We start from the raw sequence: 22,017 nt of genomic DNA, 5'->3' as shown, positions 1-22,017 counted from the left end.
TTTTTCCCCTTTAGGATTTTTCCCACTGGGGTTTTCTTAGGGGGTTTTAACGAGGCTCCTTCATTAGCTAGTTTAGTTTACAAAATAATTATAGATTAGCTGTTTTGGATTGACTCGGGGGGTTTGTTCCTTGTTCTTGCTTTCTTTCTATCTATATGAGAGGATTGTTCTCATAATTTATATCTTATTAATGCATTCTCTTTTGTTCTCGAAAAAAAAAAGTTTTCCTTCATCATATTATGAAACGTGGGAAATTTAATTTTTTTCGAATTTCATCACTCATTTTATGGGCTAACACCTTTAAAACACAGGAATTACGACTAAAAGAAAAAAAACTACACCGATACTCAAAAAATTCATAATATTAATCCTGAGTAAAAACTGGTTAAAGCATCCCTTCTTTATACCGTGAAACTCAAAAAAAAAATCGTAGACTTCGCAACTAAATTCATGGGCTAACATCTTTAAACTCACGAATTTCGACAAAAAATTGAAAATTTGCACCCACACTAAAAAACATGCCCATATTTTACGTTGAGAAAGTTTGGTTAAGATTCCCCTTAATCATACGATGAAACTTGGAAAAATAAATTTTTGAATTCCGTCACCCATTCCAAAGGCCATTAAATTTAAAATTCAAGAATTTCGACAAAAAATTGAAAATTTCAACCAACACTAAAAAATTTGAACAAATTTTGACTTGAGAAAGTTTGGTTAAATCTCCCCTTCCTCATATAATGAAACTCGGAAAAATTATTTTTCTGAATTCCTTCACCCATTCCAAGGGCTTACCTTTAAAATTCATGAATTTCAACTAAAAATTGGAAATTTCCACCGACACTCAGAAATTTGGTCAAATTTTAGCTTGAGAAAATTTGGTTAAAGCACCCCTTCATTATATGATGAAACTCGTAAAATTTAATTTTTTTGGAATTCGTCTTATTCCATGGGCATTTTAGCTTTAAAACTCAAGAATTTCGAACAAAAATTGAAAATTTCCACCAACACTCTAACATTTGCACAAATTTAGCATGAGAAAGTTTGGTTAAAGTTCTTCTTCATCATATTATGAAACAAGGGTAATTTAATTTTTTCTCGAATTTCGTCACTCATTCCATGGTCTAACACATTTAAAACACAGGAATTACTGCTAAAAAAGAAAAAAAACTACACCAAGACTCAAAAAATTCATAATATTAATCATGAGTAAACTTGGTTAAAGCCTCCCTTCTTTATACCATGAAACTCAAAAAAATTAATTTTTTTAGACTTCGCAACTAAATTCATGGGCTAACATCTTTAAAACTCACGAATTTCGACAAAAAAATTGAAAATCTGCACCAACACTGGACTGGGCGAGCTCCTAGGGGGCCTACGCCCAGGGGTTGCCTATCCTGGGAATTGGGCCTCCTCCCGCGAGGCCCAATCGGCCCAACAGAGGCAACTATGCACATTAGGCCCAGCTCCGCTACTATAAATAAGGAGCGGTTACCATTTGTAAGGGACTCTTGGCTCATTTGATCTACAACCAGAAACTGAAAACAAAGCTATGGGAAAGTTTACACAAAGACGAAAACAAAGCTAGTGTTGACTATTTGTTTTGAAAATCCACTTTACACCAATGATTTTTTGTCCTCTTGGAAGTTCTGTAAGCTCCCAAGTATTATTTCTTTCAATAGATTCAATTTCAGCATCCATAGCTTTTTGCCATTTAGGCTCTTTGACAGCATCTTCAAAAGCTACAGGATCACAATCTGAAAACAAAGCAAAATGTGTAAGTGGATGCTCACCTTGGTCAACTCCAGCAACCTCATAGTCAGACATCCATGCGGGTCTTCTCCTCTCACGTTGAGGCCTTTGAGATTCAGCTACAAGTGGGATTTGATCATCTACAGGAACATTTTGAGTGCTTTCTAACTCTTGCACATTCTCTATTTTCTTTTCTTCATTGTCGTCAAAATCTGCTGGAATACATTGTTTATCCCCTTGTTCTTTCCATGACCAGGTTGCTTCTTCATCGAAGACTACATCACGACTAATAATAATTTTCTTAGTGTGAGGGTTGTACAATTTATAAGCTTTAGAATGATCACTCACACCAAGAAAGATGCATTTAACACCTTTGTCATCTAACTTCTTTCTCTTCTGATCTGGAACATGTGCATATGCCAAGCATCTAGAAATTCTGAAATGATCAACTGCTGGTTGGCGACCACTCCATGCTTCTTCTGGCATCATATTTTGGACTACTAGAGTTGGACTTCTGTTCAGAATGTGAAGGCTCCACATGACTGCTTCAGGCAAAAAACTCTTTGGTAGACCACTCATTGTCAATAGACTTCTCACCATATTCAGAATTGTATGGTTCTTTCTTTCGCTCACGCCATTTTGTTGTGGCGTATAGGCTGCTGTCTACTGTCGTTTGATGCCATGGATATTACAAAATTCATGCGAGGTATACTCTCCTCCGCGATCTGTGCGCAGAACTTTAATTGGATATCCAACTTCTTTCTCGGCCATTGCTTTAAAGCTTTTGAAAGTAACAAAGGCTTCTGATTTTTTTTCCAAAAAATAAGCCCATGTTTTTCTAGTCAAATCATCAATCATCAATGAAGGTGATGATATAGCGTTTACCTCCATTTGAAACTGGATTGATTGGCCCGCATAAGTCTGAGTGTAGAATTTCCAATGGCTTTCTTGCTCTTTGTGTTTGTCCTTTTGAGAAAGGTTCTCTGTGTTGTTTTGCAATAACACATTCCTCACAAACTTCCATTGGATTTGAGAACTTTGGAAGACCAACCACCATTTCTTTTTGTTGGAGTGTCTTCAAGCCACCGAAATTTAAATGACCATATCGAAAGTGCCATAGCCAAGCATCATCTTTAAGCCTTGTTGACAGACAAGTCTCTGAAGCAGCATTTAAATACAGTGGAAACATTCTGTTTTTTGTCATTTTAGCCTGTGCAATCAGACCTAGTTTGACATCTTCAATGCGGCACACACCACCTTTGATTGTAATATCATATCCCTTTTCGTGTAGCTGACCAAGGCTTAACAAATTGGTCTTTAAGTCTGGAACAAAAAGAACATGTGAGATTGTGTGAGCACCGTTTCCTCTGGTTGGCACACTTGTCCTTTTCCCATAACTGAAACTTTGGTATTGTTGCCAAACTTCACCTGATCTCTATATGACTCATCTAGAGAAGAGAAGATTGTTTTGTCACCGCTCATATGGTTGCTGCAACCTGTGTCAAGGTACCATAATTGATTGTTGGCTTCTTCCTTGGTGTGACAAACCATCAATAAAGATATCTCCTCCTCCTGTGTCTGGGAAAAATTGGATTTTTCTCCATGCTCATTTGACAAGTGGGTTCTGCATTGATTCTGATAGTGCCCATACCTCTGACATCGATAGCATTTGACATCTGGCTTGTATACTGGCTTTGAGGACTCAGCTGTTGATACAATCAGGTTGGTTATTGCTTTAGCAGCTCAATATTCATGGCCCATTTATCAACTAGATGTAAAATCCGCATTTCTCCATGGTGACTTGGAAGAACAGGTATTTATTGATCAACCCCCTGGGTATGTAAAGGTTGGAAGTGAGCATAAAGTTTACAAATTAAAGAAGGCACTATATGGACTAAAACAAGCTCCAAGAGCTTGGTATAGTCGTATCGAGGCCTATTTTTCAAAGGAGGGTTTTCAAAAATGTCCATATGAACATACACTCTTTTTAAAGATTGGAGATGATGGAAAGATGATTATTGCTTGCTTGCTTATATGTGGATGATTTGATTTATACTGGAAATGACAGTGCCATGATTCAAGACTTCAAGCAGTCCATGATGCTTGAGTTTGAAATGTCTGATCTTGGAATGATGCATTACTTTTTGGGTTTTGAAGTTGTTCAATCAGATGCTGGAATATTTCTATGTCAAAAGAAATATGTACAGGATGTCTTGGACAGATTCCAAATGAAGCATTGCAATGCTGTCAACACACCATTTGAGGTTGGCTTGAAACTGACAAAAGACTCTGGAGGAAAAGAGGTGGACAACACTCTTTACAAAAGAATTGTGGGGAGTTTAATGTATTTGACAGCCACAAGACCGGACATAATGCATGCTGTTTCTTTAATCAGTAGATACATGGAATACCCAAGGGAGACACATCTTCTTGCTGCTAAAAGGATTCTCAGATACCTTCAAGGTACAAAGAATTTTGGATTGTTCTATAAGAAAGGAGAAAGGTCAGATTTGTGTGGGTTTAGTGACAGTGATTATGCAGGAGATTTGGATGATCGTAAGAGTACTACAGGATATGTTTTTATGCTTGGTTCTGCTGCTGTCTCATGGTCTTCAAAGAAGCAACCAATTGTCACTTTGTCAACAACTGAAGCTGAATTTGTAGCTGTAACAGCATGTGCTTGCCAAGCCATTTGGCTCAAGAGAGTACTTGAAGACTTGCATTTTAAGCAAGAAGGGGCTGTGGTAATTTACTGTGATAATAGTTCTACCATCAAACTATCTAAAAATCCTGTTTTGCATGGAAGAACCAAACACATAGATGTGAGGTTTCATTTTCTAAGGGATCTCACAAAGGAAGGAGCAGTTGATCTTTTCTACTGTCGAAGCGAAGATCAAATTGCAGACATTTTGACTAAGCCCTTAAAGCTTGCTGCATTTCACAAGCTTAGAAGTATGCTAGGAGTTTGTTCTTCAGCAGAGGCAATCTGAAGAAAAGTACTGCATAGTGTTGTTAAACTGATTTATGCAGATATCAGTTTAAGAGAGGGTGTTAAGATTAATTATTAGAATTAATTAGTTGTTATTTAATATTTTGCTTTAGTCTATTAGTTAGACTTAGTCGTGTGTTTTTGTTAGTGTGTTTAGTATGTTGTTATTTTTTAGGGATTTTAAAGTTAATGGTTATGTAGTTTGTTTTGTTGTTTGTTATCTGATGCATGATGTACCTAAGCCTATTTAAAAGGCTATTGTTATCAATAATATTCCAATTCAGTTTTGCCAAATAGTCAACAGCTAGGAGTGATGACCATATGGCCAAGCATTCCTCCCAAGTTCAATACTTGGGGCTGAATGTCCCTCCCCCGCTCTGCTGTGCATACTCAGAAATAACACTGCGAGCGCAAATATCCCAAGTCCTTGCTATCGCCGCAAGAGACATAGGCTGTGATAAACACAAGATAACACACAGAGATGCCAAAATGCTCAGTCTCTCACCTGGATTCAACTGGAAACTTGTCTAGGAATATGGGGGAACTGGTAGGATGACTTGTAGGGACAAGCATGCAGCAGCTGCAGTTGGATCAATTTCTTCATCACTTATGTCAACTACTGTGTCGATAAGTCGCTGATTAACCTCCCTAATTTCTTCCAAAAGGGCATGATTAGTCTGCCATGAAAGTTACATGTTCCTTATCAGCAATCAAAAACTGTCAAGCAAATCCACATATAAAGTGGTTCCTCACAATGCTAACTTCGGAATTATCGGAAGAGAGAGAAAGAGAATAGGAAAGAGTATTTCAATACAGAAAAATCATGAGTGATACAGGTAACTCTAGAAGTATATAACAGCATAGCTAATTCTGTTGGAGTTCCTAACAACTAACTGCCCTTCCCGCCAATACCAACTAACAATATTCCAAATGAAATGCAGACTCAAACCCCAAATGTAGCCTACAGGCGCAACACTCTAGGTGTGGGTGGATGTTGGGTCTTAAGATAAAATTTTCCATAATGCATTGGCGCAGGTATGATCCATGAGTTGCACCGGCAGCCCAAAACATAACAATTGAAAAGTAATGGTACCTGAATCCTAGGCTTCTTGATACATGTTGCAGTTGAATCCAAATCAGAAGCTTCTAACTGCTTGATACTATTGTTCAGGCAAACAGCATATGATACATCATTCAAGGGTGTAGCGTGGGTGCAGCGTTTCATCCTCCTGGTTCCATTGGCACCATCTTGGTTGATGAAATTCCTAGCCTGAAGGCGACAATTAGTCATGGCAACCAAATCTTCACCAGCAGCAGCTTTGGTTCCATTACCAGGAGCTGATCCTACTATCCTATCATTCATGCTGACAACTGAACCAATATCACTGACAGCAGTACTTAATGCATTAGGTGTCAATGATTTCACCTGGAATCAACATTAAACATAAATTGTCATCGATAAGTCCAAAATTAACACAGTGGAATAGCTATGGAAGCCTTCACATAACACAGAGATCAACTAGACTAACCGCTTTAATTAGGCGATCAAGAGGCTGCTCAGAAACAGTTGACTTTCCCAAAGTGGGTGGAAAAGAATTGCCATGAACACCATCTGGACCAGTGAACTCTGCCGATTCAGGAGGGGCAGATATTCCAGAAGTTCCAATGGCAAGGGATTGAGCAGCTACGGCTGCACACCCTGTTTGTTGATGTCCAATATTTGCACCATGTGATATTGATGAAACTAAAACAACAACAGGAGCAACAGAACCTTGCATATTTGTTGTTTGCATCTGAGAGTTTATTTGATTTTCAAGAGGCTGAACTTGAGTAACTTGGGGATGTGACTGTGACATGGAATGCATATGCTGTGGGGGGAGATGTCCTGGATTCTGCAGTGAAGACATGCCTTTCCTAGGTCTATTTATATTTATGAAATTTATAATCTGCTTCTCGTATGAACCTAGTTTTTCCTTAAAACTAGGTGCAATGTTGCTCTTGGAAACCTGGAGGAATGATATCATGCGCTCCAACATCATTTTAAATAACTTATACTTTTCAAGCTTATCTGACTTTGATTGTTGGGCAAGGGAATCATGCTGACAGAGAAAAGAGGATAAAAAGTTAAACAGGGAAAAAATAAGTTCAAAGGAAACAAGAAAACAATAAAAGGCACCCTTCCAGGAATGGTAATGACGCACACATTGCAATCTCCAGAGTTTCCCAAGACATTTGTAATGGAAAGGGCTTCTTTAGTCTTTACCCATAGCAGCTATTAAAAAGTTGCTACATACCTGCTGAAGTTTAGTACCAATTTTCTGGTACAACTCATTCAAATCAGGCAAGTAATTTTCTTTCATGGTTTTGATCTGTAGGTTAAAATCACCAGAATCAAATAATCACATTAGAAACGTTGAAATAGCGCGCAAGTAGATGAATATCATTGTTGCTTTAATTTATACATAATGGAAAACGATATTTTGTTTCCTTTCGTGAAGAGTCATAATTCATAAATAGCAAGTTTCACTTGCATGCTTAATTTGAGAAGAAACTAACCATGCATTTCTGTATCATGACTTTGAATATTGAATTGAAAACTTTAAAACTCACCAAAGTAACATCATTCATACCAGAACAAAACCAATTTATAAATCACAGTGGATAATATTTCTTGATGCCAGAAATTAATGGAGGATTGAGACAAAGTTAGAAAAGAAATTCACTCAACGAAGAAACCCAAAACCGAAATAAAAATTCAGGGTAAAACACTAGAGGTTTCTGCTGTTACAGCACAAATCTTTGTAAATATCATGTGAATGATGATTATCATCAATATGAAAATTGAACAGTGAGAACTTTAGAAGAGGTTCCAATTCCATAACTTTTCCTCTAAGACTAGTGAAAGTTCCATGTTCTTACAATTAAGGAAACTGCTGAGGATAAACACCATCAATCTTCATTATATTATTTGAGGGTTTGTTTAACAAATTTCTGTAGTTCAACCTAACCTTCTGAAGAAATAAATATGAAAAGAAAGCAACATATTACCTTTTGATACACTTCTTCTTGCCAATCACCCCCGTTTGGCTGTCCAGTCTGTGTTGTTGAATCCAGAGAAGCTACAACAGATATTATATGATACACATAAGTATACAAGGTTAAAAAATGAGAAATTTACTTTTTTTTCCTGAGAGAGAGATAGAATGACAGAATGAGGAAATATTTGCAAATTAACTTATAGAACATTATTCTATCAATTACAAACAATACATTTATGAGATATCGTAACATCATAATCTTTTTTTTTGGGACAGACATGACTTAGACCTTCTTAGTTCTTACAGACTTACGTCCATTATATGTATGTTGAATAAGATGTTATTTCAATGCTAGTTGTGCTCTTCCATTCCATCTTACGATCTCACAATTTACATGTCTACTGCATATATCCTGGGTAGGAGGTAGGATCTCCACGTGTGACAACTTTGGAGCTATCAATGATAAAGGTAAAGACAAAAAAATGGATAGTTATAATTTTACATACTTGATGAAATTTTTGGAAGGGGTCTTTGTGACTGACATAACTGCTTTTGTTGATCTAGAACACTTTGTGGTAGAGTTAAAGAACCTGATGCCTGAAGCCTTCGCCACATATCTCGTTGCAATGTATTTGGCTGCTGTTTGTGCCTGATAACTTGCGGGTGTTGTTGATGCATGGACTGTGTTGACTGTTGAACATTATTTGATTGCTGATTGTGCTGCTGCATAGCAGAAGACTGCAACTGATTTGATTGTAGAAGGTTCTGCTGTGGCTGTTGTTGTTGTTTGGAAACAACATGCTGATTTCCTTGCATTTGGCGTGACTGGAGCTGATTAGCCGGCGGAATAGGATGCTGCTGCCCTTGATTGTGAACTTGAGGCTGCATAACAAGTCCTATAAAAAAAATGATGATTGTCCATGTCAGAGGAAGAAATAAAATTTATGATATAAGGTCAGATTAAAATGAGTTGTTAACAACACAAGAATGATTTTAATCTAGAAGACACAGGACAATGACCATATGTAATATGTAAGACCAGCAGAGGGAAAACTAAAATGTTAATGATATTTAAAAGCAATAGGATTCAGTATGATCCATTGATCCCAACTCCCAACAGCTAAAGCTGAAAGACATGAAACAACTCAGAGGGACAGATACTCTCGAATCAAGTTGGCCATAGCAGTAAACCTGACCTGGATCGGGAGGGAGGTTGACTGCTAGGACCAACTTGATTCGATTGGATATTATTGGACATAGTGCCCTAGGGTTTAATCTCCATTGTAAGCATCTTCAAAGATATTTTCCCTAGATAATCAGACTGAAATTAGGGAAATACAACATTAAATCATTAATCCTCCATGTTGTGAGTGTTTGTATAGGTAACCATAAATAAATTGATATTCATGAGGATTCCAATTAGAGTTAGAGATGTACCTGGCTTGTTGCTGCAGTAAAAATCTTCTCTTCAAACCTTCTTGCAAGACAGAAATAGGAAGATGTCTTTTTAAAATAAAAGTTGGACAACAAAAAGTGCTTTGATATTTAAATAATACTAGAAGTTACTGAGATGTTACACATAGAATATTATTAACACGTAAGAAAACCCCATTGAAATTACGCGGATTCCACCAACTGCCAATTAATGTGGCCCAATTACAAATACACAGTCTGTATCATTTTTTAGTTTTTCTTTACTTTCTTTCTTCATTTAGTTTAATTTTAGTTGATGTGAGTAGTGAGTACAAACTTTTATAAGTTAATTATTATTATTATTATTATTATTATTATTATTATTATTATTATTATTATTATTATTATTATTATTATTTCAATGTAAAATACCAAAAGAAAAAAGCAAAAACCAAGAAAATGAAAAGAGTAGTTAAAAAATATATTAAAGCAGAGGCCTCTCAGTAAATAGTAAACGAGCGGCACAATCTACCACAAGCCTTCATGCCCAATTACGATTGATGTTAAACATCACATAATTAATATATAGGCTAAATATGTTCTTGGTTCCTCTAACTTTATCATTGGACAAAAGTTGCATTTTGGTCCTTCCAACTTCTAAATTGTTTGATTTTAATCATCACTAGAATCTGAGTTACTTGCGTGTATGGTAAAGCATGATGTTGTATAGTCCACACATCATTTAATGAGGCTGACGTGATTCACACTTGTATTTTCAATTAAAAAACAAATGACACACCTAAATGATTAATACTATCTAGTCATGATCAAGGCATTGAGAAAGGGCAATCAGATTTAAACACCAAATAAACTACACAGATTGTCTTAGGCAATAGCACATATCGCAACTATGCACTAGACAAGTGCATAAAATAGGACAACTTGCATCATGCAAGCACTTAAAATGTTTCCATCTACAACCCTAAACTGAACACCCAATAATTAACAGAAGCTATTGAAAAATTTACACAAAAAAACGAAAAAAAAGGTTGACATGGAAAGCAAGTAGTGATGATCATATGGCCAAGCAATCCTCCCAAGTCCCATACTTAGAGCTGAAAGTCCCTCCGCCGCTCTGCTGTGCATACTCAGAAATAACAGTGCGAGCACAAACATCCCAAGTCCTTGCTATCGCCCCAAGGGACATAGGTTGTGATAAACTTCGCAGGGATATGCTGAACTTGGACTTTGCTTTCGCCGAAAGATCTTCGTTCTCCATACTGAAAGAAATATCCAGTGCCACTTCATTTAATTAGAAACACAAGAACTCTCGGCAAATTTAAGATCAACTATGAAGATGAGGGGAAATAATATGGGGCACCTACCAGCCTTAACTACTTTAGTCAGTCATATACAATAAAAGCAAAGACATGTTGCATGTGTGAAAGAAGTTACGAGTCATAACTCATAACTCAATCACTGAAAGCTTGCAAGATGAAAACATTTGAGTCTATTTGTTTTACCATTAGAGAGTATGAAAACTGAAAAATAACACATCTCGGGACACATTTTGTTGAATTAGTAAGCTCCCATTTTCACTTTCGAACAGTAAATCAAACGGATCCTTAAGAGTTTAAGACCTATCGAAACATTTCTTGTTTCCATTTGCTGTTTTCGTATTAAATTAAATTATAAAATATTATGTTAATTTCACATCTTTTCCTGTTTTTAAATATTTATTCAAAACGGGTAGACTAATAAATAGTTATTTTCACCCCTTTTTTTTTAGAAAATATTGGAAAACAGTAACAGTAAAAAACGATGTCATTTTTGCAGCTAAAAATTGAAATAGAAAGCACACAAAAAAAAATTCACAAGCCAAATAAGCCCTTAGATATCTCCTCTTTTGGGAAGCAAACATACTAACTTATGATAACTAGTGGTTTGCTGAAAGAATAATTTTTTTTTCTTTGGAGTAGAAATAACAGAGATGCCAAAATGCTCAGTCTCTCACCTGGATTCAACTGGAAACTTGTCAAGGAATATGGGGGAACAGGTAGGATAATTTGTAGGGACAAGCATGCGCAGGGGTTGAATTGGTGACTGCATACACAGATAAGGACAAAAATTGTGACGAAAAGGAGAAAAAAAGGTTAATAAGTATAAGGTTTAAGAGTGCTAAGAACCCACCATCTGTGCTGACGCATATTGGGATTTTAGGCTTGGACTGAGAGCCACAGCACAGTAAGAACATTTGACAATGGTCCCTTCTGCACCTTCAGCAGCAGCAGCAGCTGCAGTTGGATCAACTTCTTCATCACTTATGTCAACTACTGTGTCGATAAGTCGCTGATTAACCTCCCTAATTTCTTCCAAAAGGGCATGATTAGCCTGCCATGCAAGTTACATATTCTTATCAGCAATCAAAAACTGTCTCAAGCAAATCCATATATAAGGTGGTTCCTCACAATGCTAACTTTGGAATTATTGTAAAACCTATTATCTGATGAATCATCATGCTCTAATGAAATGAATTTCAATAGCAATAGCAATGAGACAAAATAATCAGTATAACTAACAACATCAATCAGTCTAACTACTAACAAAATTGCTGTTGTTGGCTTGTTGCACGCTTGTACAGCCATAGTACTATCACAGTGGTTTTTTTTTTGATTGGTTTACTGTTATTATTTTATTATATCATTTAGTAAATTTAAATTTAGGTATACTAATTGAATTGGTCCATTTAACATCAAGAGAGAAAATCGCAATTCCTAAATCAATATTTTTACTGGATACATTAACAACCACAGAAATGTCCTGACTAAATATAATCAACGGTGAAAAATATTTGTTCTCCTTTGGTACACACATAAAATACAGATAATTGCACATCCGCATTTGTAAAATAAAAGTGTGAATAAGTTCATCTTTCCAACCAAGTGTATACTCCATTCCCTTAGTACCATTCTGGTAATCTTGTCTGCTACACTGATTGTCCTTAAGTTCAGGTATAAAATCTCTAATTTAGTCTGGATGATTCCAGTAGCTGGAAATCTCGAGTGCAATTTCATAAATGATATGTTTCACTCTATAAATGAGAATATGAAATTGTGCCTTTCTACACTCTTCTAAATTGAACTTGCAGCATTTTTTCAGGCTGAATCTTTTTGTCACACAACACGACCTAACTGAAGTGAAACATGCTCGCAACTTTGAATCATTAGATTCAGCAGTGAATCGTGAATTGTGTGATTCAGCTCTGTTAGCGATAAGGATTATGTTAGCCATGGATTATGTTAAGAGTTAGGGTTAGACATAGAGTCTATGGGCCTGGCCCATATGTACTCTAAGTCCGTACTTTGTACTACATACTGTACTACTCTTAACCTAGTATTATATATATGAGGGATGCTGCACCTTGCAGTGTATCCTATTACAATATCCCATTACAACTCGGAGATAGAGATTGAGATTCAAGTTCACCCTACGTAATACATCGTTGCCTCAAGAATTTCTATTGCATCGAGATACGAATGGTACTATCGTGAGATACTGATATCAACGGTCAGAAATATTAAATTGCACTTACACTTTGTGTGGCAACAAATGCATTCTATGTAAATGAAAAAGGTGAAATAGTATTGTACATTGTAGGGTTTTCATATATTCACACCCCACTCTATTCCTATCACTCTCTTCTATTCCTGTCACATCAGTTATCCTATTATTTATTTGTCTCTCTTATCTTCCTATCTATCTCTAGGTGTGGGTGGATTTTGGGTGTTAACATAAAAATTTCCATAATGTATTGGTGCATGTATGATCCATGCGTTGACACCTATTAATGAATTGCACAGGCAAGCCAAAAAAATATAACTGACAGTAAATGATAGATGATCAGTTATGAAATAAAATGTAACAATTGAAAAGTAATTAGTACCTGAATCCTAGGCTTCTTGATACTAGATGTTGCAGTTGACTCCAAATCAGAAGCTTCTAACTGCCTGATACTGTCGTTCATGCTACCAGCAGATGATACAACATTCAAGGGTGTAGCATTGGTGCAGCGTTTCATCCTCCTGGTTCCATTGGCACCATCTTGGTTGACAAAATTCCTAGCCTGAAGGCGACAATTGGTCATGGCAACCAAATCTTCACCAACAGCGGCTCTGGATCCATTACCAGGAGCCGATCCTGCTATCCTATCGTTCATGCTGACAACTGAACCAATATCACTGACAGCAGCACTTAATGCGTTAGGTGTCAATGATTTCACCTGGAATCAACATTACACATAAATTGTCATCTACAACTCCAAAATTAACACAGTGGAATAGCTATGGAAACCTTCACATAAATTTCTTGTCATAACTAAGATCACTAACACAGGTCAGGAAAGCTTAAGATCAACTAGACTAACCGCTTTAATTAGGCGCTCAAGAGGCTGCTCAGAAACAGTTGACTTTCCTGATGTTGGTGGAAAAGAATTACCATGAACACCATCTGGACCACTGAACTCTGCCAGTAGAGGAGAGGCAGATATTCCAGGAGTTCCAATGGCAAGGGATTGAGCAGCTGCGGCTGCACTCCCTGTTTGTTGATGTCCAATATTTGCAGCATGTGTCATTGATGAAACACCAGAAATAGGCTTTTCAGAATCTCCTGGCATAGGAGATGGAGCCAAGGGAGGTGAAGGAGTGGGGAGTCCAAATGGTGAGTTAGCAGAAGGAGTAGCAACTTTTGTGAGAGATGGGTGGTGATTTTGCTGGTCAACCTGGGGCGACGAATGTTGTGGAATCTGAGGAGATGTTGCCTGGAGGAGTTGGGGTGAAGAAACCGGAAAAGGACTCCCTTGTTTCAATTGTTGATGGGGATAAGCTGAGCGTTGACTGGAAGCAAGATGTTGCTGGAAGACCCCTGGCTTAACACCAATTCCTTGCCTCATATTTATGTCCTTTACATCATTCATTTGGTGAAGCTGTTGCATTTGATGTGTCTGCAATTGTGCAGGCAACTGTTGCTTTGTTGTCTGGTGTAACTGCTGCTGCTGCTGTTGTTGCTGCTGCTGCTGTTGCTGTAGCATCTGCTGCCTCTGCATTAATTGTCGCTGATATTGTTGTTTGAATTGTTGACTCTGCAACATCTGTTGTTCCTGTTGTTGTTTTAGTTGCTGGTGTTGAAGCATACCAGAACCTGGCTGAAGGGGATTAAGATTTGGTTGGATCAAATTAACCCCACCTTGTGAAGATAAGGAGTTAACATTAGTTTGTTGAGGAGCAGTAACAGGGTTTTGTTGAAGGGAGCTCGCTGGAACCTGTTGCAGGGAGTTCATAGCATTTCCTTGTCCTGAATCTAAATTGGTACTGGGCTGCATTGAATTCATCATACTCTGCTGCGATGTAGATACACCAGACAGAGAATGCTGCATGCTTGTCATATTATTCTGCTGCATCGTTGCTACAGAACCTTGCATATTTGTTGTTTGCATCTGAGAGTTCATTTGATTTTCAAGAGACTGAACTTGAGTAACTTGGGGTTGTGACTGTGACATGGAATGCATATGATGTGGGGGAAGATTTCCTGGATGCTGCAGTGAAGACATGCCTTTTCTAGGTCTATTTGTATTTATGAAATTTATAATCTGCTTCTCGTATGAACCCAGTTTTTCCTTGAAACTAGGTGCTATGTTGCTCTTGGACACCTGGAGGAATGATATAATCCGCTCCAACATCATTTTAAATACCTTAAGCTTTTCAAGCTGATCTGACTTTGATTGTTGGGCAAGGGAATCGTGCTGACAGAGAAAAAAGAATAAAATGTTAAACTAGGAAAAAATAAGTTAAAAGGAAACACGAAAACAATAAAGGGCTTAGCACACATTGCAATCTTCAGACTTTTCCAGGATATTTGTAAATTGTGATGGAAAAAGGCTTCTTTACCCATAGCAGCTATTAAAAAGTTGCTACATACCTGCTGAAGTTTAGTAGCAATTTTCTGGTACATCTCATTCAACTCAGGCAGGTAATTTTCTTTCATGGTTTTGATCTGTAGGTTAAAATCATCAGAATCAAATAATCACATTAGAAACGTTGAAATCTCTCGCGCAAGTAGATGAATATCATTGTTGCATTAATTTATACAAAATGGAAAACAGTATTTTGTTTCCTTTTGTAAAGCGTCATAATTCATAAATAGCAAGTTTCACTTGCATGCTTAAATTGAGAAGAAGCTAACCATGCATTTCCGTATCATGACTTTGAATATTGAATTGAAAACTTCAAAACTCACCAAAGCAACACCATCAATATCAGCACAAAACCAATTTATTAATTACAGCAAATATTACTTGATGCCAGCAATTAATGGAGGATTGAGACAAAGTTAGAAAAGAAATTCACTCAAGACAGAAAACCAAAAAAAGAAAATAAATATACCTTCAGGGTAAAACACTAGAGGTTTTTGCCAATTGCCATTACAGCACAAATCTTTCTAAGTATCATGCAAATGATGATTATCATCAATATGAACAGTGTGCATTTAAGAAGAGTTTCCAATTCCATAACTTTTCCTTTAAGACAAGTAAAAGTTCCATGTTCTTACTATTAAGGAAACTGCTCAGAATAAACATCATCAATCTTCATTACATTATATTAGGGTTTGTTTGACATATTACCTTTTGATACACTTCTTCTTGCCAATCACCCCCATTCGGCTGTCCAGTCTGTGCCGTAGAATCCATAGAAGCTACAAGAGATATTATATGATGCACACATAAGCATACAAGGCTAAAAAATGAGGACATTTGCTTCTTTTTTCCAAAGAGAGAATGTTAGAATAGGGAAGTAATTTCAAATGAACTTATAGAACATTGTTCTATCAAATCCATTCCAAACAATACATTTATGAGATATTGTAACATCCTAACTTTTCTAAAGACTCGGGGGTTATACCGGTCTATAGGCTGAGAAGTAAAGATCTTGTGCAATAATCATAAACTTGAGTTAACATATGTATATAACATGTCCATCACCACAGAACTCCAGTAAAACCTAGTGATACTACATGTTTGAGAGGCAGGATGTATCTTGATACCCAAAGAAAACTCATTCTGCTGAGGTTGTGCAGGGACGTAGAATCACAGGGATTGTAACATTTCGGTACCCAGCCCTTGGAAATTGCAATTCACTGAAATGCTAATCTTTTAGCGTTTTAATATTTTGATTTGTAACTTCAACTTGTGCCTTTGTTTTATTAGAGCTTAGACCATCGTTATTTTTGGGAGAGACATGACTTAGACCTTCTAACGGACTTACATCTATTATGTATTTTGAATAAGATTTTATTTCGATGCTAGTTGTGTTTTCAAAGTTACTCCGCCTATTTGTCTGAGACATGATTCAAATATAGTTTTATATTAGAGCTAGCTCTTCCATTCCACATATGACAACTTTAGAGATATTAATGATAAAAGATAAAGACAAAAAACACATAGTTACAATTTTACATACTTGATGAAGTTTCTGGAAGGGGTCTTTGTGACTGATATAACTGCTTTTGTTGATCTAGAACACTTTGTTGTTGAAGTAAGGAACCTGATGCCTGAAGCCTTTGCTGCATATCTCGTTGCAATGGATTTGGCTGCTGTTGTAAACCCAATTGCTGTTGCAATTGCGCAGGTTGAGATTGAATCTGTGGCATCAATTGCTGCTGTGGAGCCTGTGGCTGTGACTGCTGCATTTGAGATTGTAACAAATTTGATGCATTTTGCTGTGGTTGCTGCGGCTTCGATTGTTGTAGCACGTGTGCAGAGTGCTGGCTTGTCTGCATGCCCGAGTTGCCAGATTGAGATCCAAGGACCTGCTGTGGCTGTAACCCGGGGACATTATTCCCCAACTGTTGATGTATATTTGATAGGTTATTTTGCTGATTTATTAACTGCTGCTGCTGCTGCTGCAGATTTGAAAGATTATTCTGCTGCGCAAGTAACCTCTGTGGTTGCTGCAAATCACCAACATTATTTTGTGACCCAAGCATCTGCGTATGTTGGATGTTTGTTGCATTTGCCTGCGGCCCCATAAGCTGTTGTTGCTGCTGCTGCTGTTGGGGAGGCAATATTGACTGTTGATTCATTGGTGTTTGTTGCTGATGAATCATAGAAGTCTGTTGTTGCCTGATAACTTGCGGGTGTTGTTGAAGCATGGACTGTGTTGACTGTTGAACATTATTTGATTGCTGATTGTGCTGAACACTAGATAGAGAAGATGTTTGAATAATGGAAGGCTGCTGCATAACAGATTGCTGAGAAGACTGCAACTGATTTGATTGTAGAAGGTTCTGCTGTTGCTGTTGCTGTTGCTGTTGCTGTTGCTGTTGCTGTTGCTGTTGCTGCTGTTGTTGTTGCTGTTGTTGCTGCTGCTGAAGCTTCTGCCTCATAAGTTGTTGCTGGTACAGATACTGCTGGGGATTCTGTGGTGGCTGTTGTTGTTGTTGGGAAACAACCTGCTGCCTTGCTTGCATTTGTCTCTGGGAACCAGTAAAAATATTTTGCATGTTGGAATTCTGGCCAATAGTGCTCCCCACTGAGTTCTGTCCAGCTATGTTCTGAATGTTGGAATTCTGACCAACATTCTGAATGGGAGTCTGGCCTAGACTAGATACAGGAGGTAAGTTAGGTTGAGATGCAATGTTGTTTTGAATGTTCTGAGACAGAAGCTGTTGGCGTGACTGGGGCTGATTAGCCACAGGAATAGGATGTTGCTGCCCTTGAGGCTGCATGACAAGTCCTATGAAGAAAAAAAATGATTGTCCAAGTCAGAGGAAGAAATAAAATTTATGATACAAAGCCAGATTAAAATGAGTAGTTAACAACACAAGAATGATTTTAATCCAGAAATTTTAAAAGAAATAAAGATAGAAGACAAAGGACAATGACCATATGTAAGACCAGCAGAGGAAAAACTAAAATGTTAATGATATTTCATAGCAATAGGACTCGGTATAGTCCCAACTCCCAACAGCTAAAGCTGAAAGACATGAAACAAGGAGTATTATACTCTCTCTTATATACTAACCTGGATCGGGAGGTTTACTGCTAGGACCAACTTGATTCGATTGGATATTGTTGGCCATAGTGCCCTGGGATTTAGTCTCCATCGTAAGCATCTTCAAAGATATTTTCCGTAGATAATCAGACTGAAATTAGGGAAATACAACATTAGATCATCAATCTTCCATATTGTGCGTGTTTGTATAGGTAATAATAAATTGAAAATCATGAGGATTCCAATTAGATATATACCTGGCTTGTTGCAGCAGTAAAAATCTTCTCTTCAAACCTTTGAGCAATCTTCCGAAGTTCTTGCAATCCCTCTTGACCAGAAACAGGAAGATGTCTTTTTAACGTGTCCATTCTACAAAAATTGAAAAAAAGCGGTTTAATAGTTAAATAATACAAATAAAATGAAAAAATTGGTATTCAGCAAAAATTTAAATAAACATTTGTTTGAAAGGAAAATGAACAGATTTGATTATTGTTTTTCACCTGTCAAATATATATTAGAGCACAAGTTTCATAGTTTATATGCATTAGACAACCACAAGGTGCTGTGTGTTTGTTTATAGTCTTCAACCATACATTTATTTTTCATTTCTTGGAGAAAAAAATACCAGGATCGTCAACGAAATGTTGCCAATATATGAATCAATTATTTATATTTAACTGTTCTGTTGATCTGCAGCAGTATTAAAAAACTACAAATCACATCGGAGACACAATATTAAAGCTGAAGCTTACATTTTGTTGACAATTCTTTGGCGTGACTCAGGCTGCAGAAGACCTCTCCAATCACTAGTATCCATATTGGGTTCAGCGCCTTGATTAGGCCTCCAATTATTGTTGTTATCCATCAAATTTATATCTACTGAAACACCAACACATAAGATCATTCTTCTCAAATCAAACTCTGTAAATAAGGTATTAAGAGTGTGTGCAGTGAAAATTTAAGCAGACAATGAATAGCAATTATTGACTTCGCACCGAGCCAAACTGGCCAACTATAAAATCATCAATTAACTTCAGCTTATACTCTATGCAGGCTTGTAGTGGTTTACTACAAGCAACATTACCCTTGACATATCTTCATTGCACACAACAACAACAACAAAAAACCCTAAAAGAAAGGGGGGGAAATTGTTAACATGCCCTAAAATCCATTGAGGATCCTTACAGTTTAAAACACAATTTGTTAACATGCCCTAAAATCGATTGAGGATTTCCAAAAGGAGGAAAAAAAAATCTCAAAAAGTAGAAGCTAAACAAACCAAATATCATTCAATCAACAAACAAAGGGTTAGGGATCAATGAGAATGCGAATTTTACTAATCTCAATGCTTCCAAAAATTGAAAAGTTTGTAAAACCCCAAAATCGCACAAAAAAAACGTTGCCCCAATTGCAATATCTATCGAAGAGTAACTCCGAATTCGGCTTCAACAGATGATGATGTTTACCTCTGAATGCGTCGATTCCTATTGCATCAAGATGATGATTCGAAACACCTGCCGCTGAAATTGAAAGCATCGTCAATCGAAGCAAGAAGATCAACAAGCAATGAACAGATGAGGAGGAGATAGAGAGAGAGAGAGAGATGAAGAGTGAGAGAATCGGAACCTGACGGCGGTGGTTGACGAGGATTTCGGTGGTGGCGTGAGGAGTGGTTTGCGGTTGCGTGTCTGACTCGGCGAGCTTGCAGGTAAAACAATTATGGTTCAGCTAATAAGACCAACATGTATATATATATATATATATATATAAAGCCTTCGATTTTTTGTAAATAAATAAATAGATGTTAACCCAAAAAAAAACTAAATAAATTGATGTGGTAACTTCAATCATCCTTTTTTCTAAAAAAAAATCTTCAATCATGATCTAAAAAGATGCAAGTGAATATATGAACTACCATTATCATTTGAAATCATCAGCATGCACTAAGAATGTAAATATATGGATTAAAGTTGTATGCACTTTTAGCGTAAGATTTGTTTACACGAATATTCAATCAATTTCAATTTTACTCACAAGAGAAAATATGTATATTTTTATAAAAATTAAATATAAATGCAATTGCATCTTAGATTTAATCAAAGTAAAATTACACTCAAAATATATTTGTATATATCCAATCAGAGTTTGTTATTTATCCAAGAAGGAATAGTCCAACATTGTTTAGTTGATGGTTGTACGCACTTAGCCGAAGACAAGGGTAGATGATATAAATGAGTTTTGTGTTCAGAGATGTTCGAACAAGTAATTAAGTCATAACTTAGAAAAAAACAATAAACTTGCAACATTCACTCAACTCCTAAGCTGACACGTTGGAAATTGGAAATGGATGCATTCCTTAATAATAGGAATAATTGTTAGGGATCCCTAATTGTTATACTGTGGAGCCAACTAATTCTCATATAATACCAAGACTTCAAGGTCACTAACATAGAGAAGCATAAAGCCATAAACCATTCCATGATTTTGAAGTTGAGTGAGATCATGGAATGAGTAATAAGAGGTTCATGTTTGGAAAAAAGTAATTGTGGAAAATTAGGGGTTGTCTGAGTTACCCCATGAGGTTGTTGGTGAACTAATGCAATTTTTTATTAAAGAAGATTGTATGAATTTTTTTAACTTATTTATCTTAAATATCATGATCAACGAGTTAAACAACCCATAAAGTAATTTAGAAAACTCCGGAGAATAATCTTTATAAAAAACATTCTCAAGAATATGTTGATTAAAAGTATTTATATACCCTTAATAAACTAATCCAAACATGCTAGAGAGAAAAGAAACCTCCAAACAATAAAATGAACTAATAATTGAAGTTGATGGTATAAAGTTGAGTTGACCATAATGATCATCTAAAACTTACTCCTCAGTGCAAGCGCCTTCAAACCTATTTTATGAAAATAATCAGCCTGAAATTAATGAAACCAGTGTCAAAGCAACCATGACCCAGTAAATTAAGAAAAACATTACAATACATGCTAAGAGCATCTTCAATGGTAGTATCTAATGTTAAATACATACTCATATAAGTATCTATTACCATTGGAGTACATATTCAATTCCAACATGGCAAAAATGAGTATGTGGGAATAGATACTCCTCACTAGACTTGAAAGTTGAGCTTGTATTTATTACAAACACTTACAATTAATTAAAATGGAGATAAATAATAAAATATACAAATGTGATGTTTATGGTGGGATCCACTATAGAAACTTTTAAGAGTTGTTGAGTTAGAGTAAAAAGTTAGTAAAATGGGGTAGATGATGTGGCATTATGGAAAATTGAAAAAATGATGTATAGATATTCTAGTGAGTATGATGGATGTAGATGCTCTAAGTCTGCTATTTATAATTTATGATTTATTTATGAACCTTATGGACTTAATTACCTCGCTTGTAGCACCATCATAAGTTCTCTTTTCTATACTTTGAGCAATTTTTCGAAGTTTAAACGACTCATCTCTTGTAGAATTATGTATCTTGAGTGCATCCAATCTGTCAAATGATAGGGTAAAAAAAAATCAAAAACAAGCCCTGAGAAATTGAGGACATTGGTATAAGTTAATTAGCCCATCCCAAGAAATGAATAAAAGTACTAGAATCCATCCATTTGACTCAAGAGCACTGCTTCAAACAAAATTTTCCAGAATGGCTCCTCTTCTCAACACAAAATATCAATTTTGTAAAGGTAAATTGACTGCATGTTTGGATTTGATTTGGAAGCATTATAAATTAAGTTTGCAGTTTGAGGCTTCTCCTTGTAA

The 22,017-nt window shown here is 36.4% G+C and overlaps 2 protein-coding genes across 4 annotated transcripts; both read right to left on the bottom strand.

Annotated features, from left to right (window-relative positions):
• Nucleotides 1–1,572: 1,572 nt before the first annotated feature.
• Nucleotides 1,573–9,333, bottom strand: LOC130742617 (probable mediator of RNA polymerase II transcription subunit 15b). Of its 2 annotated transcripts, XM_057594718.1 has the most exons (8): nucleotides 9,214–9,332; nucleotides 8,283–8,672; nucleotides 7,787–7,857; nucleotides 7,033–7,107; nucleotides 6,268–6,837; nucleotides 5,832–6,164; nucleotides 5,244–5,415; nucleotides 1,573–3,581 (listed from the first exon to the last, which is right to left on the bottom strand). In XM_057594718.1, the coding sequence occupies exons 2-7, from the start codon at nucleotides 8,662–8,664 to the stop codon at nucleotides 5,266–5,268; spliced, it is 1,581 nt and encodes a 526-aa protein (XP_057450701.1). In that variant the 5' UTR covers nucleotides 8,665–8,672; nucleotides 9,214–9,332; the 3' UTR covers nucleotides 1,573–3,581; nucleotides 5,244–5,265. The 2 variants fall into 2 exon arrangements, with proteins under 2 accessions (XP_057450701.1, XP_057450702.1); XM_057594719.1 differs by lacking the exon at nucleotides 5,244–5,415 and having other exon boundaries at nucleotides 9,214–9,333.
• A 691-nt stretch (nucleotides 9,334–10,024) lies between these two features.
• On the bottom strand, nucleotides 10,025–19,963 carry LOC130742616 (mediator of RNA polymerase II transcription subunit 15a). Of its 2 annotated transcripts, none has more exons than XM_057594716.1 (13): nucleotides 19,860–19,963; nucleotides 19,700–19,753; nucleotides 18,986–19,112; nucleotides 18,491–18,602; nucleotides 18,264–18,384; nucleotides 16,701–17,975; nucleotides 15,866–15,936; nucleotides 15,163–15,237; nucleotides 13,613–14,986; nucleotides 13,133–13,468; nucleotides 11,380–11,580; nucleotides 11,204–11,292; nucleotides 10,025–10,469 (listed from the first exon to the last, which is right to left on the bottom strand). In XM_057594716.1, the coding sequence occupies exons 3-13, from the start codon at nucleotides 19,096–19,098 to the stop codon at nucleotides 10,265–10,267; spliced, it is 3,972 nt and encodes a 1,323-aa protein (XP_057450699.1). In that variant the 5' UTR covers nucleotides 19,099–19,112; nucleotides 19,700–19,753; nucleotides 19,860–19,963; the 3' UTR covers nucleotides 10,025–10,264. The 2 variants fall into 2 exon arrangements, with proteins under 2 accessions (XP_057450699.1, XP_057450700.1); XM_057594717.1 differs by having other exon boundaries at nucleotides 18,986–19,109.
• Between the last annotated feature and the right edge of the window lie 2,054 nt (nucleotides 19,964–22,017).

Source organism: Lotus japonicus, chromosome 3 (assembly GCF_012489685.1).
Source record: "Lotus japonicus ecotype B-129 chromosome 3, LjGifu_v1.2".
NCBI lineage: Eukaryota > Viridiplantae > Streptophyta > Magnoliopsida > Fabales > Fabaceae > Lotus > Lotus japonicus.
The sequence above is the reverse complement of the archived record's forward strand: the minus strand, read 5'-3'. Positions and strand labels throughout refer to the sequence as shown.